Source organism: Gossypium arboreum, chromosome 9, assembly GCF_025698485.1.
Source record: "Gossypium arboreum isolate Shixiya-1 chromosome 9, ASM2569848v2, whole genome shotgun sequence".
NCBI lineage: Eukaryota > Viridiplantae > Streptophyta > Magnoliopsida > Malvales > Malvaceae > Gossypium > Gossypium arboreum.
In genome coordinates this window covers 71,168,388-71,187,215 of record NC_069078.1, presented here as the reverse complement: position 1 = coordinate 71,187,215, position 18,828 = coordinate 71,168,388, and the positions used below count along the sequence as shown (strand labels likewise).

The following is an 18,828-nucleotide window of genomic DNA, read 5'->3' as shown; positions in this document are numbered from 1 at the left end:
GGGTCTGACTCCTTATATCTAAGGGACTGGATGCTGCGTTTTTTTTGGATCTTTGGCTCTAGGGGCGAAGCCAGAACAAAATTTTAGGGGGGCCGAATGAAATTTTAATTTTTTATAGTTTATATCTTTATAATTTTTAAAGGATTAAATCAAATTTTTATAATTTTAAGGGGCCAAAGTATAATTTTCCTTTACTATTTTAAAATTTTTTAAAAATTTTAAGGACCTAAATAAAAATTTTACATTCTATGGGGCAGGGCCCCTGCCAACCCCCTTAAATCCGCTTTTGTTTGGCTCTATCTTAAAGTAAGATATTTTCTTTCCTTTGCTAGTGTTTTTGTGTTTTGCCTTTGACTATATGTGTGTTTTATGTCCTTTCATTGACCCACAAGCCACCAAGAGTTATTGCATATTTTTATGCTTTATTTTGTGTCTTCCAGCTGGAGTGGGTAATGACTTTCTTGCTTTGCTCCCCTTTTGTACTTACTTTTTCAATTTTGAAAGAAATCTCTCGATATTACTCTAAAAAAAAAAGTTCCTCTCAACCTTGAAACACCTACAATTTTTTTAAGGAAAAAAATACTTTTATTCAAGAGAATAATAATAAATAGACATATCACATAATACAAATAATAAATAAAACATTAAAAATTATTGTAAAAATATAATTGTATAAAAAAGAGGTGAATAAAAAAGAAAGATAAATTATCAATAACCAAAATTAAGAAATTAACTAGAGGTACATCACCGTGACAACTATTGACAATTACATTCTAATCCGTCATTAACAGACGAACACGGACATAAACTCCAATAAATCATAGTTGCATGAAAAACCAAGTAAAAAATGGCTTTCCTCATTCTCATATTGGAGTCAAATCCTATGATCACTAATACTCAATCACGACGAAATACTTGTATAATTATTCTTAATAAATCTGGTAATAAATCTGGTGGTATATTTGCCTTATAAATCTCCATTTACACAAGAGTACAAATAGAAAAACGAAACTGTAACTAAAAAGAATGAAAACTAAAATTACCATAACTTTTAGAGAAATATAGTGGATGAAACTAAAACCGTTATAGTTTTCAAAGAAAATAAAACTAAAACCTTCGCTATTAAAAAAAAAAACAGCATGAATCTAAGCCCTGTTATATGGTTGAAAACGAGATTAGAAAAAGAAACCAAACAAAAGAGGTGTGGGAAACGTGCAAATTTGATGTTACTGTTGTTGATATTAATATAGACTTTCCTTGTTTCTCCATGTTCACCAAAAAACCAAAAATAAATCACCCAAAGACCGAAATGATATCATCAACATGTTCACCTATCCTGAGTTTCACACAACCGAAGGATGTTATGATGATCCGAGCAGTCCGAAACCCCAAAGCATTGGAAAAAACCACTTCGTTGAAGATGCATGCATCGCCCCTTAAATCCATGAAAACTTCAATCCTTCACTTCTTTTCCAACTTCATTGATCCGCCTCTCAACCCGTCCGTCGACCCGACGCATGTCTTCAAGGGAAACTTGGCTCCGGTGGACGAAATGAAGCCAACCAACTGTGAAGTAATCGAAGGTGAGCTTCCACTCTGTTTAAATGGCGTTTACATTCGAAATGGTCCAAACCCACAACTCCAACCTCGTCGTGCTCTAAATTTGTTAGAAGGCGACGGTATGCTTCACTCGTTGAGGTTATCAAATGGCAAGGCAACGTATTGTAACCGCTACGTCAAGACTTACAAATACATGGTCGAAAAAGAAGTTGGTTTCCCCATCTTTCCAAATATGTTATCGGGCCTGTATGGCCTGCTTGACGTTGCTCGTTTGTCCAAATTCATAAGGAGATACGTAACAGGGAATCTAGATATCCTGAAAGGGATCGGGGTCGCCAACACTAGCGTGGCCATCGTTTCTGGTAAACTTTTGGCTTTATGCGAGTCTGATTTGCCATATATAGTCAATGTAACTCAAAATGGTGACATTGAGACTTTGGGACGTTGGGAGATCGATAAAAACTTGCACTCCAACATGACTGCACACCCCAAAGTCGACAGTGAAACAAAGGACACATTTGCTTATTCATGGAGCTTTAAAACTCCGCATCTTACCTTCTTCCGCATCGACGAAAAGGGTGTTAAACAAAACGAAGTACCCATTTTTTCCATGCATAGACCAAGTCTAATTCATGATTTCGCCATTACCAAGAGGTTCGCAATCTTTCACGAGACACAGTTAACATTTTCATTGTCAAAAGTGTTAATCGGAAGAGGTTCCCCTTTGGTTTATGAACCAAATAAAACTACAAGAATTGGAGTCATCCCACGGTACGCTAACAGTGACTCAAAGATGAAGTGGTTCAAGGTTCCAAGGTTTAATGCATCTCATATTGTAAATGCTTGGGAAAATGACGAGGACGAGATCATCGTGGTGGCATCAAACATTTTGTCTTTGGAAAATTTTTTAGACAGCATGAAACTGGATGTTGTTTTGGAGAAGATAAAGATTAATACCCAGACTGGACATGTTTGCAGAAACCTTCTCTCAACAAGCAAATTGGACCTTGGGTCTATAAATACTAGCTATATGGGAAAGAAAACCCAATATGCATATCTTGGTGTGATTGAAGAGGCCCCTAAAATGTCAGGTTTGGTGAAGATTGACTTGGAAACTGGGGACGAAGTTGGAAGAAGATTTTATGGGGATGATTGTTTCGGAGGAGAGCCAGTGTTTGTGAGAAGGAATGTTGAAGATGACGAAGATGATGGATTTGTGATGACATTCGTTCATAACGAGCGAACGGATGAATCAATGTTCCTTTTGATGGATCCTAAATCGCCCGATTTCGCTACCATTGCAGCACTTAAGTTACCTAGGCGTGTACCGTATGGTTTTCATAGCTTATTTTTTACTAATTCGAAAATTCCTATTTAATTTTAAGTTACTGTGACTTGGTTAATTAATCAAATCACATGTAAAGTCAATTTCATATGAATATACTTTTCTTAAAAAGTTAATTAAAAAATAAAATTTCTAAATTGTGGCACTGTTTGTATGTATAAAAGTTGACTAATTGTGATTTTTTATGGCCAATACTCCCACTAATACCAATTTCTACATATCTTTTAGAATGCTGGTACCCAAATTTATCCTATTGGGCGGTTCAATTTATCCTGTTTTGTATTCTATGCAAACACGGTCCCAATCTATTAATTCAACTTCTCAATCTTCTTGTCGGACTATAACTTGGTGTTCGCAACTTGTAAGTTGATAGGATTAATTCACTCTATATTTGAATATCTATTCCATTACAAGTAAATTCGTCCATTATCGATGTAATTGTATAGTGGATGTTGCTCATTAAAGTTAATATAATATTTCAATATTTGTACATTCAAATAAAGAATGTGAAATACAATTGGCATTGTTCTTCTCAAAAGGAATAAAAATTAAAAAATAAAAACAATTGACCGTAAAATAAATTGGAAGTAACCAGCAAAATCACACTAGGTTTAATTCTCAAGAATCGTATAATTTTGCATAACACTAGAATTTAAATAACAAAAGGATGAGAGAAATTATTTTTCTCTCTACTTTTTTCTTGTTGTATTCCGTCTAAAATAAGGAGAATGACCTCCTATTTATATAGTTTCTTGAAGGGGCATAGTAAAATACATAGGAAAAAAAGGTAAAACCGGTAAAAACAGTTTTCTAAAAACCTGTAATAGTCAAATAAAAATATTTTCTCGAGAGGAATAAAAACCAAAAAATAAAAGCAATTGATCGAAAATTTGATCAAAAAATAAATTAGAAGAAACCAACAAAACCACACTAGATTTAATTTCCAGAAATGATTGGAGGGATTATAGATGATCTTGCTTAAAACTCAATCTCCTAGACAAAATTTCTCTCTTAATGAGAAAAAATGTTTTTCTCTCTATTTCTCTTGTTGTATTATGTTTAAAATATAGAGAATGACCTCCCATTTATATAATTTCCTAAAAAACATAGTAAAATACGTAGGAAAAAAAAGGTAAAATTGGTAGAAACAATTTTCTAAAAATCTGCAATAGTGAAATAAAAATATTGTCAGTTGACCAAATTTTCGAAATCTAAACAAATTTTGTTTTTGAAAAATAATACAAAAATTTTACTCAAAAAAAAAATGCACGATACTTGTTGAAAACACGGACCGGGCCAAGTGGTGACGACACACGCATGTTAGGCCTTTTAACTCCAAATTACTCAGAGAAAGAAGTAATTCTATATATTATGGCCAACTAACGTGAAATTGCACTTTTCTTTTACATTATTAACAATGAATGTATACGTGAGATAACTCTTTAATAATTAAAGTATTTTTATACCTTTATAATTTGTGTAATATTCAAATTATAAATAAAAATAACATTTTATCCCTTTTATATCTAAGTCATTATTGTTATGTTTCCTTAATGTTACAACACCCACCTGTCAATTATTTATGAAAGCCACAAATCAATTAAATAAATATGACACTTAAGCAAATTTCCTAAATTGCTAGAATATTTTATTATAGTATAAATATATATTAGATAATAGACAAATAATTATAATAATTCTAAATAAAATTTTCAAATATGTACTCAAATATATATGGTAAAACAATAAATATGAATATTTTCTAACCAAATATAGAGAATATATTTCCAAAGCAACCATAAATTTGATAATAGTTGCTTAGAAGTTTGCACACAATTTAATATATTGGAAAACTCAAAAAGAAAAATCAAGAAGAACTCTATCGCCCTTCCACTTTTGCATTTTTCTCATACTAGCTTTACTTTCTCCGTCCAAAGCTATTTTTATTATTCTACAATTACATAATTAAAATATTAATAATAAAATAAAATTAATTTTTGGAATTATAATTTAGAAATGAAATTGACATATGGACATCACATATATAATGTTGGAATTTTATTGGTTTTAATTATTAAATAAAATATGAGTCAAATATGTGTAGATACTTTAGTAATTGAGTTTTAATCAAATTCTAATTGATTAGAACTAATATGCCAAGGTTATAAATATTAGGTTATGGTCCCCAAATTAGATACAATATATCTTTTCTAATTTCTCATCATTAGGAAAGAGAGAGAAGATATTCTTTGAATTTCTTTTGTGCTAATTTTAAAGATCAAATCCCTAAGATCCGGTAAAATTTCAAGAAATTTAATGGATTCAAGTACATTTCTGCATCTAGTTTTGTTCTTGATAATTTAACATGATAGATTCTAGTTTATTAAATTTTATTTTAGATTTATTTTATAAATCTAACATGATCAACATAAATAAATCTAGAATAAAGAAATTATTCTTTTTTCTTTTTGAGTATTTGTGTATTGAATTTTGTTTGCCTTTTGTTTCACTAACCTTTCAATTAGTTTTCTTTTGAGATTTTAATAAAATATTATTTTGATTGAGAAAAAAAAAAGGTGGGAAAGTTTAATAGTTTTCCATTATGTTGATGAAATTTGGTGGAATATGTTTTACAGAGGATCTCAAGTTTTACCCCACAACAATGTAAATAGCAGGACCATGCGCTAGCAATGGAGCTTTTGAATGTTTTTTAGCCATTAATGTAAAGTATGGAACTTCGGCAATGGCGCAAAAGTGTTATTGTCAATAATTACCACCTAAAGCTTATCTCTGTCAATGTTATATTGTTTGTCAATAATTATAATGTTCTTTCAACCTATTTTTGAATTGCCATAATAAAATAATTATAAGAATTTAAAAGTACTTCTAATGGGTTTTATTAGCCAATGCCTTTTAATCGCTATTTAAAAATAATACAATAATATTATATTAAATGGAGAATTAAAATAACAATAAGATGATTAAGCTACGAATGTGACCTAGTTTTAGAATCAATATCATATTGGATTTGTATTTGAAGCATTAATAATGTATAAATTCATACATTATCGGTGAATTAAATTAGTAATTTAATAAATAATTTTTATATGTAGTGTATAATTTTGTATTATTAAAGCGTCAAATACAAATGCAATATAACATTTGTTCTAAAACTAGCTCATGTTCGTAACTTAAGAGTGCATTTGAATGAATAGTGAGATTGACTCTATTAAGATTAAAAACAAATGTGTTGGTGAGATTAAAATCAATAATGAGATATACGTCTGGATTCCAATATAGTTATAATGGAAATGTGAAAATGAAAATGACTATTAAAGGTATAAGTTTACAATGTATTTATAACATAATAAATAATTATATTAAATTATGTTCCTATTAAATAACAATAAAAGTATTAAAATTAAATTATTATACTATTTTTTAGTAAATAATGAATCATAATTATGATCAGAAATTTAAATATTTAATTAATACATTTATATAATAACAATTTATAACATTGGGTTATATCTTCCTAATATCGTAACTCAAAGAAAAAGAATTTACTGCTTCTGTTAGAAAAAATGAAAGACTAAAATTTTTATAAGCCCTAGGAAAAACAAGGTTAAAGCAAGGTTAGATTTGTCAAATAGGTAAACTAGTGGGTTCATTAAGGATTAGTTTAGAATTGCTGTTAAAAAGTATTGTGAAAAAGTGTTTATTAAAAGTAATTTTGAAAAGTTTGGCTTAAGATTTAAGTATTTAGTATTGTTGTGAAAAAGTGATTTTAAAAGGATAAATGTCTATTTTAGACATGATAATGTAAAGGAAGAAAAGATGTATTTAAATATAAATAACTTTTTTTTGTAAATGTAATTTGAATATATAACCCATATTAGATATTAACATAGCATAAAAATCATAAATCTAACAAATTAAAATATTCTATGTATTTGAATTAAGTTTCAAAAGGGTAATAATTGTATAGGCAATATAAATATTAAAAATTTTACATTAGCATTTGCAATTTTATGTGAATTCATTAAACAACAAGTTATGGCATCTCTTGTTAATTTCCAGTTCATAATCACTTCAATTGTTTGATTCACTATCATTATCATCATCATCACTTTCTCTATCTTGCACATCTTCTGGATCAATAATATTCTCATATGCCTTGTCAATATTTTCGTATTCCATAAAATCTACATCATTTCGACTTACATATTTTTAAATAAAATTATGTATCACCATTGTAACAACAACGATCATCGTTTGCTTTTCAAAACCACAACATGGTATATCCCTTAAAATGAACCCTTTTTTTTTTCAAAACACCAAAAGTTCATTCAATCACATTACGTGATGATGAATGTGAATGATTGAATATCTCTTCTTTACCAGATATAGATCTACCTATGTAATACCCCTACCCGTATTCATTGCCGGAATAGGGTACGAGGCATTACCGGAGTTCTACTTAATTAATTTTTTTTCAATTCAACATATTTTCATGATAGATTCATGCATTTATATAAGATAACGTCATCACATATCTATAACTGTGTTTGTTAACCATACTAATGGCTAACTTTACATTCATTTCACGTTAACATTTACTTTGTTAGCTTATACATGCCATTGATTTCCAAAATAAAGTTTCTTTATATACCGAAATCCGAGGTTGATAATGTGATGTGTCTCCACCAAATCCGACCTCCGAGCTCTTAACACTACAAAACAGGGAAAAAGGAAGCGGGTAAGCACTTTGTGCTTAGTAAGCTCATGTAACAAGAATTGTACTTACCTAATATTTTCAATACAATATAATAAACATTCATATATCCATTCAATGCATTTTTACCCTAACATGCACAAACTCAACATTCAAGTTAGTACAATAATTTCCATGTATCAATAATATATATATATACACCATGATTGATGTACTCATCAATACCATGATTTTCATTCCCTTATTATTTTTCATATTTATCCCGTTGAATTTATCGGAATTTCGATGGATTTTCAGAGGTACACTTTTAGTGTACAATTCCGGGTCCGTCAATTCATATTCATGTGCGCACATTTCCATTTCAGAGAGCACACTCCCGTGAACCTCAACCTTGCAGCGGGATTACTAGTCCAGGCTAAATCCCCTGCAATATAAACTCATAGAGTATTGTCGGGATTATCAGTCCAGGCTAAATCCCCTGCAATGACAATTACTCTAATGAGCTTGGATCTGAATTACCAGTCCAGGATAAATTCAGACCCTAATTCGGATTACCCATCCGGGCTAAATCCATTTTACACATATTCTTCGGGAGGGCTATATCAGGATAGGATCACCCGTCCGGCTAGATCCTTTTACCGTCAATTCCTTTTCGAGAGATCCATCAATTTTCCTTTCATTCAACCGGATTTCTTCCCATTTTATCAAATATATCAATGTTTCATTAATTTTCATACAATGAACATTCAAATCATATTCACATAAATAACATACAATCTCAAACATTTAAGAATATAATTCAAGTTACACGAACTTACCTTGATACTTGTTTCTAAACAAGAAAATCTATTAATCCCGAACTTTTTCCTTTCCTCGATCTAGCTTCAGATTTGAATCTTCTGGATCTAAATAAATAAATTTAATTATCAATTTAATACATTTCATGTTCATATGCAACATTCTCTATAATTCAACTATTATTTATAGTTCATTCAAAACTGTCTACTTGAGTCATAGTCACTAAATTATTTATAACTTGAGCTATGGAACTCCAAATTAAGATCCGTTAATTTTCCCTGAAACTAGACTCATATATATTTTTACCATAAAATTTTCAGAATTTTTGGTTTAGCCAATCAGTACAGTTTATTCTTCAAAGTCACCCCTGTTCTGCTGTCTAACAGTTCTGACCCTTCTTCACTAAAAATAAATTATCTCTTTATACAGAATTCAAATGATGTTGTTGTTTGTTTCTATTAAAAATAGACTCATTCAGAATTATAGACATATAAATTTAAGTCCCTAATTATTTTTATTCAATTTTTTATAATTTTTCAAAGTCAGAACAGGGGAACCCGAATTCATTCTGACCTTGTCTCACAAAATTCATTATATCTCAAAATTTACAAATCCATTGCTTACAATATTTCTTCTATGAGAAACTAGACTCAATAAGATTTAATTCCATATTTTGTTCATCTTCTAATTCGATTCCTACAATTTTTGGTGATTTTTCAAAGTTAGTCTACTGCTGCTGTCCAAACTGTTTTAGTGCAAGCTGTTTATTACCATTTTTCCCCTAAGCTTTTAATAAATAATAATTTCGTCCCTACTCAATTAGCCTCTCAATTGAGCTGATTTTTCTCAATTAACATTTTATTCTATCACCTTAAACTAGTTTACAACCTTTAGGAATCATAATTTCAGCAATAGACTTTAATTCCAAACATTTTCACAATTAGGTCCTAAAAATCAATTTCCATTGAAATTGCCTAATAAAATCATCTCATAAACAAATTAAAGCTTTAATTTCATTCTATTTCATCATAAACTTACATCACTCAACCATGGTGACTTTAAATTTCATCCATGAAATCAAAAACTAATGAATTTAATAGTAGGATCTAGTTGTAAAAGTCTTAGAAACACAAAAATTACAAGAAAAAGGCAAGGATTAACTCACTTGGTGCAAAAATTATGAAATACCAGCTTAGAGAACCCTCCTATGGCGTTTTTAGCTGCTGGAATTGAAGAGAAATGAAGAGAAATCTAGATATTTCCTATTTAGTCCTAGTTTTATTTAGTTAATTTTGCAATATTCCAATTTTACCCTTAATTTATCAATTTTTCTGCTGATTTCATACCCTTGCCGTCCAGCCCAAATAACTTTTGGGTCTAATTGCCTTTTATATCCTTTCTCATTAGACTAATAAGCTATTTAATCATTCTAGCAACTTTTACACCTATTACAATTCAGTCCTTTTCATTTAATTGACTACTCAAACATTAAAATTTCCTAACGAAATTTTAATACCACATTAATAACATTTCATAAATATTTATAAAATTATTTTTGACTCGGTTTTACGAGATAGAGGTCCCGATACCATATTTTACCCAATTTCTTCAATAATTTCTTTTTCTAACTAATCACTAAATTGATAAAATTTTCCTATCAATATTTTCATACGATTTTCCTATCATATAAATTTTCAAGCAAAAATATTGAAATAAATTTCTCTTTAAATCGGATTTATGGTTACGAAACCACTGTTCCGATAACATTGAATTTACGCCATTACAACCTATGCGAAAGTTAAGTAAATGATATTGTTGTCCTCTATATGGTCAAAGATAACCTTTCATTTGAGAATATCCAAATTCAACAAGATGATATTTTCCTATATGTCATAACTTGATAAACAATTAATTCAAGAGTTGTTTATTTTTTTAAATTACAAATTAAAGAACTTATACTTTATTATTTAAAAAAGAAAAAAAAATAAAATATCTTACCATTTGGTGGGTACAGAAATTTCTATTTTGGATCTCAAATTGCATCAAGAAATATTCTAGTATCATACGTCGGTCCTTCTCATCCAGCCATAACAAAGGTGAAATACTTATTAAAATCACATACTGCCATAACATACTGAGTCAGGACACCTTTTCTTACAATGTAAGGAATTTGTTCATTCTATGGAAGAATAGCAACAATATGTGTACCATCAATTACACCTACGCAATCCTGAACAAATAATCATATTAGTCCATGCATATTTTTAGTTAAAAAATATTAAAATATGATAATATAATTTTAAATTTTAACTTTAAAGTGTTGCACATATCTAGAATCATTATGCATTTGTTCGGTTATTGAGCTAAAAGAACAATCATCGAGTGCAATTATATCAATGGCTCCAGACTTTGCAATTGTGCAATTATATCAGCAGGTGCAATTATATCAATGGCGGCACAATTGCAAAGTATCGACTTATTATTGCTCCAGACCTTTGAAATCTTTCTTGATATTGGGAAACTTTTGCACCCCAATATGTACAAAAAAGTTTCCAACATTTCACAAGAAGATATGTGTCTTAAAGTTTGCAAATTGTATCTTGTCTCCAAAACTCTTAACAAACTTGTGAATACAAATTTTGACATCCTAAAATTAATAATGCAACGTGATTCATAACCATCAAGGATCTCTAAGTTCCATGCTTCACCTAACTATTTTGAATCCATGCATGGTTGCTTCAATATATATTTCCCATAATATAATTGCACAAAAGAAGATGCAACAAGAAATAATTGGCTAAAACTTTCCATGCATTGTAAAATCTCTTTATTTTCCCTTTCATCATCGCTTTCATCACCATTAGAATTGTCAACCATGCTCATCACATGTGAACAAATTCTATATCCAAAAACCAAACATAAAAAACTATTGATAAAATTAGATTACACATAAATAAGTAGAACAAAAACAAATAGCCAAACAATTACTATTAGAGTTAGAATCGAGTTAAACAAGAAAGAATTTATTCAAACTGTGAAAAATTAAATTAAATTAAATAAAAAAACACACAAATTTTTACGATGAAACTCTTTCGGGAAAAACCACGGGCAGAGGAAAAGAAAATTCACTATGTCGAATTCGAATCAATACAAGAGGAATACACTATGTCTATTTATAGGCTTGTAAAGCCATATTCTAGTAAGACTGAAACATCTTATTCTAATCAATATCAAATAGATGGAATTTAATAAGGTTTAAAAAACCTTATTCTAAAATAAAATAAAAGAAGTGTAATTCTAAATGGATTCTTCTTTTATTTTATTTTATCACTGTATTTTATTGAAATAAGGATTCGGGTCACTTAATTCTAACAATCTTCACCTTGACACGACTTCTCAATAAACAAGTTCTTCATCGCGAACCCTCAACGAACAAGTTCTCCACCTCTTCCATAAAACCCCTTAAGGGTTTAACTTCAACAATGAACACCAACCAAGTTTAAGCAATACTCAAACTTGGTTATAGGAAGTGACTTAGTCATCATATCTGCAGGATTTTCATGAGTACTAATTTTGCTCACAAAAATATCACCACGAGCAATAATATCACGAATAAAATGATACCGAACATCAATGTATTCTGTTCTCTCATGAAACATTTGATCTTTTGTAAGGAAGATTGCACTCTAACTGTCACAAAATATTGTACTGATTTGAAGGTCTTTATTAAGTTCATTAAAGAGTCCCTTCAACCAAATAACTTCTTTACAAGCCTCAGTAATCGCCATATACTCAGCTTCAGTGGTAGACAAAGCGACTGTAGTTTGCAAAGTGGCTTTCCAACTGATTGCACAACCTTCGATTGTAAAGACATAACCTGTGAGAGATCTTCTTCTATCAAGGTCTCCAGAAAAATCAGCATCAACATTCCTAATGACTCCATCTCTAATTTTCCAAACTATAAGCAAACATCAGTAGTACCTCGTAAGTATCTTAAAATCTATTGAACTGCTTTCCAATGTTTTTTACCGGGATTCGCCATATATCTGTTAACTGTACTAACTGTATATGATAAATCTGGACATGAACAAACCATAGCATACATGAGAGATCCCACTGCACTAGAGTATGGAACATGTGACATGTACTCAATCTCATTATTCGATTGTGGAGACAAAGCCGATGAAAGTTTGAAATGGGCTACTAAAGGAGTACTAATAGGCTTAACACTCTGCATATTGAACCTGCAAAGAACTTTCTCAATATACCCCTTCTGAATTAGGTAAAATTTACTTGCTTTTCTATCTCTGAGAATCTCTATACCAAGTATCTTCTTTGCTGGTCCCAAATCTTTCATCTCAAATTCTTCAATTAGTTGGGCTTTGACCTTTCTTATCTCTCTTTTATCTTTTGTTGCTATCAATATGTCATCAAGATAAAGAAGAAGATACACAAAAAAACCATCACTGTTTTTCTTAAAGTAAACACAACTGTCAAAACTACTTCTTTTGAAATCATGAAAAGTCATAAAGGAATCAAACCTCTTGTACCACTGCCTTAGTGACTGTTTCAAACCGTTAAGGGACTTTTTCAGCAAGCAAACATAGTCCTCTTTTTCTGAGATTGTAAAACCCTCTAGTTGTTGCATGTAAATATCCTCTTCAAGCTTTCCATGCAAAAATGCAATTTTTACATCTAACTACTCAAGTTCCAAATCATGCATGGCCACAATACCAAGCAAAGCTCGAATCAAACTATGCTTCACAACTGGGGAGAACACATCTGTGAAGTCTACTCCTGGAATTTAACTGTAACCCTTTGCAATAAACCTTACTTTATATCTGGGTTCTTCAACTCTTGGAGTCCTTTCTTTCTTTTTAAACATCCATTTACAACGAACAGTCTTCTTGCCTTTAGAAAGTTTCACAAGATCCCATGTTTTGTTTTTGTGAAGTGATTCCATCTCCTCTTGCATAGCAAACATCCATTTTTCTGAGTCTTTACTGCTAACTGCCTCAGAATAATTAGATGGCTCTTGGTTTGCATCTATATCTTCAGCCAAATTTAAAGCATAAGCAACTAAATCAGCTTCGGCATACTTCTTTGGAGGTTTAATTTCTCTTCTAGTTCTATTTTTGGCGATAGAGTATTGTGGTGAAGAAGCAACTCTATTCTCAATTTTTGTACTGGCCTGAGGAGTTGACTCTGGATTAATTTGATGCTCCACCTGCTTTTGATTTTCTTTATTGGAAGAGTCTTTAAGAAATAAGTTAGGTAGCATAGCAGTTTCATCGAAAACAACATCTCTGCTAATCACAACTTTTCTATTTTCAGGACACCATAACTTAAACCCTTTTACACCAGCTTTATAACCAAGAAAAATGCATTTAATGGATCTCGGTTCTAATTTTCCATTATCAACATGAGCATACGCAGGACACCCAAAAATATTTAAATCAGAATAATTAGCAGGATTACCAGACCATACCTCTTGTGGAGTCTTTTTCTCAATGGCAACGGATGAAGATCGGTTGATCAAAAAACATGCAGTAGAGACTGCTTCTGCCCAAAACGACTTTGGTAAGTTGGCATTTGACAACATACATCGAACCTTCTCCATGATCGTTCCGTTCATTCGTTCTGCAACGCCATTTTGCTATGGAGTATGGGGAAATGCAATCTATTAAACTCATCAGAACAGAACTCTAAGCCATTATCTATGCGAAGGTATTTTATTTGTTTTCTCGTCTGTTTTTCAATCATAATTTTCCAAGACTTAAATGCAGAAAATACATCAATTTTCTGCTTAAGGAAGAACGCCCAAACTTTTCTGGAAAAATCATCAATAAAGGTTAACATATAATTAGCTCCACCTCTCGAAGGCACTCTGGATGGTCCCTACAGATCAGAATGAATATACTCCAACGTTCCCTTCGTGTTATGGATTCCTCTGGTGAATTGAACTCTCTTTTGCTTCTAAAAACACAGTGCTCACAAAAATTCAGTTTGCAAATTCCTTGCCCATCAAGAAGTCCTCTTTTGCTCAATTCTGCCATGTCATTCTCACTCATATGCCCTAGGCGCATATGCCAAAGTTTAGTAATATCATCATCTGACAAGGAAGAGGAAGCGACAATATATCACGATAATATAGAACCACCGCAAAACATATAACTTGGCAATCTTTCTCTACCCTTTCATCACAACAAGGGAACCTTTGGAAATCTTTAAAACCTCACTTTCAGCTGTGTATCTGTACCCTTTTGAATCAAGAGTACTCAACGAAATTAAATTTATTTTCAATTCTGGAACATGTCGTACGTCACTAAGTGTTCTGACAACTCCATCAAACATCTTAACTTTAATTGTTCCAACACCTGCGATTTTACACGAAGCATTATTTCCCATCAAAACAACACCTTCAGACACTGTTTTGTAAGTTGTAAACCAATCCCGATTGGGACTCATGTGGAAGGTGTAGCCTGAATCAAGTATCCACTCCTCGCTTACTTTAGAATCATTGATAGAAGCGACTAGAAGTTCACTATCGCTGTAGTCTTCTACAACATCAGCTTCACCGAAATTTTTTGGTTGTTTTCCCTTCTGATTCGCAGCCTCCCTTTTAATCTTATTCTATAGCTTATAGCACTCAGATTTAATGTGCCCTTTCTTCTTGCAGAAGTTGCAAGTTTTACCTCTGTTTGAAGACTTTGATCTACCCTTAGATTTACCGTGAGGATTCCGTTCCTGTGTCCTTCCACGATCATCATCAGCATTCTAATCTTGTCTCCCACGAATAATGAGACCCTCTCCTTGAAAGTTGGGTTTAACCACAAGATGCTTCATCTTATCATACGAGGTCAAAGAATCATAAACCTCATCAACTGTGAGAGACTCGTGACTATATAAAATTGTGTCTCTAAAGGTTGAATAAGACGGGGGCAACGAACAAAGTAGAATCAACCCTAGATCTTCCTTATCATACTGAACCTCCATGGCCTCCAAGTTTGAGAGAATTTCTTTAAACACTATTAAGTGTTCATGTATTGACACACCTTCCTTCAAACGATGAGCATAAAAACGTTGCTTCATATGAAACTTGCTTGTTAGAGTTTTCGACATACATAATTGTTGTAGCCTCTTCCATAATGCAGCGGCGGTCTTCTTTTTTATCACATCCTGTAAAATTTCGTTGGACAAATGCAGATGTAATTATGTTAATGCCTTTCGATCCTTACGCTTCTTCTCTTCATCTGTTAATGTCGAAGGTATCTTATCTATCCCTAGCTGGGCATCTTTCAGATCCATCTGCGCAAGAACTGTTTGCATCTTAATCTGGCACAATGTAAATATGGTGTTGCGATCTAACAGCGGAATTTCATACTTCAAAGATGCCATTACCGTGATCGAGATGAACAACCCGGAAGTTCGGATACCAATTTGTGAAAAATAAAATCAAATAAAATAAAAAAACACACAGATTTTTACGTGGAAACCCTTTCGGGAAAAAACCACGGACAGAGGAGAAGAAAATTCACTATGTCGAATTCGAATCAATACAAGAGGAATAGACTATGTCTATTTATAGGCTTGTAAAGCCATATTCTAGTAAGACTGAAACACCTTATTCTAGTCAATATCAAATAGATGGAATTTAATAAGGTTTAAAGAACCTTATTCTAAAATAAAATAAAAGAAGTGTAATTCTAAATGGATTCTTCTTTTATTTTATTTTATCACTGTATTTTATTTAAATAAGGATTCGGGTCACTTAATTCTAACACAAATAATAAACAATTGATTCAAGGAAGCAAAGAATCAATTTAAAATAACAAACAATCGATTCAAAGAAGCAGCAATACTTTTAGTCACATAGTAGATATCTCAAGACCCTAGAAGACTAGAAAATTTTAAACTCAACTCCATTTCCATCTTAAGCTACCAAGCTGTAATCTTGGGATTAATTGATAAAAACATAGTTCACTTGTCTTTATTGAGTAATAAATTCAGTGAGAAAAAGTATAGTGGACTAGAATCTCGAACTTCCTTCGACAAGCTATCAAGCACTTTGACTATTTGTGGAATACCATATGGATCCATAACAGGAGTCAAACTACATGTGGCTTGACTCATATTGTCAGCCACACTGCATAATTTTTCAATTTTACTGGACAATCTTGCGGCCACTCCAATTTGTTTTGAGGATTTCTTCCTTCTAGTTTTAAAATGTAAAGTTCATCCCTCATGTGTTTTTTTTCTTTTTTGATTGTTTCAATCAATGTGGACGTCATTTATCGTATTTTCTTCCTCATTTTCTTCAAGTATGTCATTGTTAACATCCTCAAAAGATTCACTAGGGAGTATACTCAAAGAAGATACCCATGTTTTATCACCATTGACAACTATCCCATTGAACATCTGATTCAACTTCCCTTCGAATTCAAGATCAATGCCCAAAGTTCTAATTTTTTAGCTTCAAGTACAACCTACATATAAATTAATAGTTTAATGAGAAAGTATGGTTTTCATGTCTTTTTTTCCCACTAATTCGGAAATTTCTATGTAAATTTAAGTTTAAATATTTTTTATACTAGATTTCTTACCCATGTTATATGTAAGGGTTTATTGTCTTGAATAATTAAAATATGGGGAGAAATGCACTTACATAAGTGAAAAAGTAAACCAGTTTTACATTTTTCGTAATATTTTAATGATCCAACCATTGAAGCTATCGATATAATTATGTTTAACATGCATATAAATTTTCGAACCAATCAAATATCTTTATCATATCAATCTAAAATGTGTATATATAAATATTTATTGGTAGTTTGAATTTTTATAAAAAGTAAACGGTCAGAATTTTTAATTTACGTCAAATTTAGCATGCATGATTTATATGGATGGAGTATGAAATATGACGGCTAAATTGTTAAAATATTAATCATATAAAAGTTACTAAAATATGTAAAAACATTTTAATTTTACACTAGTATAAGTGAATCCTTCCATGTTATCTTTTAAAAATTCAATTGATTTACAAATAATATAAGTATAATTAAATACAAAATATACTAAACATACAACCTGAGGCGAATCCGAGGGGGTTGGCAGAGGCCTCGGCCTCTCCTAAAATGGAAAATTGTTGTTTTGGCCCTTTAGAAAATTTTAAAATTTTAAATTAGTAAAGGTAAAATTACACTTTGGCCCTCCTAAAATTATGAAAATTTAATTTAATCCTTTAAAAATTATAAAGATATAGACTATTAAAAAATAAAATTTCATTTCGGCCCCCTAAAAAATTTTGCATACAACACTTTTTTTTCTTTTTTTTTTTTTGTAACAAGAATAGCTAGAAAGTGAAAGCAAATAATAAATTAACTAAAAGAAGCAACCATAGGATGAAGATTACATTTAGCTCCCTTAATAAGTTGGGCCTTCCTCGTATATTTACATCTCATCATAGTTCCCTTTATCAAATTTCCCTTTATCAAATTTAGCCATCCAATCAGCTACTCTGTTATGCTCCCTGGGAATGTGTCGAAGACAAACCTTTCAATCTCGGCATAAAAGCTGATATTTTAATACAATATGATAAGTTTAATATAATATTGATATTTTTACAGTAATTTGTTATGATAGATAATTAAAATCATATTATTTTCAATATAAATATAGGATATTAGCCATAATTATAGTGACATTTTTAACAAATATGTAAATTTTAGGGTAATCTACAAAAATAGTCACTTTTGTTTGCCTCAGGTTACATTTTAGTCACTTATATTTAAAATGTTAAGTTTTGTCACTTATGTTATTATTTTGTTACGAAGTGATCACTCTACCGTTAAGTTCCGTTATCTCTCTAACGGTAATCCTACGTGGCAGTCCAACTAGATTTTAAGTGCCAACTTGGATTTCTAAATGGGATGAAAATAGATTTTTAATTAAAAATTTTAATTAATTAAAATTTTTAATTATTCCTTCTTATTACTGATTTCAACTATTTTGATCTTAATAATAGTTTTTCTAGTCAGATGAGAAAAAAAAACCCATTAGAAAAAAGAAGAGATGGAAGAAAAATTAAAAAGAAGATATGAACAGTCTTTTTAGTTAAGGTTTAAGTTTAAAAATTTTAATTAATTAAATTTTTTTAATTAAAAATCTATTTTCATCCCATTTAGAAATCCAAGTTGGCACTTAAAATCTAATTGGACTGCCACGTAGGATTACCGTTAGAGAGATAACGGAACTTAACGGTAGGGTGATCACTTCGTAACAAAATAATAACATAAGTGACTAAAACGTAACATTTCAAACATAAGTGACTAAAATGTAACCTAAGGCAAACAAAAGTGACTATTTTTATAGATTACCCTAAATTTTATGA

The 18,828-nt window shown here is 31.0% G+C and overlaps 1 protein-coding gene across 1 annotated transcript; it reads left to right on the top strand.

The window, feature by feature from the left end:
- The first annotated feature begins 1,159 nt into the window (after positions 1-1,159).
- Positions 1,160-3,068, top strand: LOC108455532 (probable carotenoid cleavage dioxygenase 4, chloroplastic). Its single transcript, XM_017754079.2, has one exon. It carries the CDS (start codon positions 1,160-1,162, stop codon positions 2,936-2,938), a length of 1,779 nt encoding a protein of 592 aa, XP_017609568.2. The 3' UTR covers positions 2,939-3,068.
- The last annotated feature ends 15,760 nt before the right edge of the window (positions 3,069-18,828 follow it).

Coding starts and splice junctions, on each gene's coding strand:
- LOC108455532 (XM_017754079.2), top strand. CDS start 1,160: ATGGTTGAAAACGAGATTAGAAAAAGAAACCAAACAAAAGAGGTGTGG.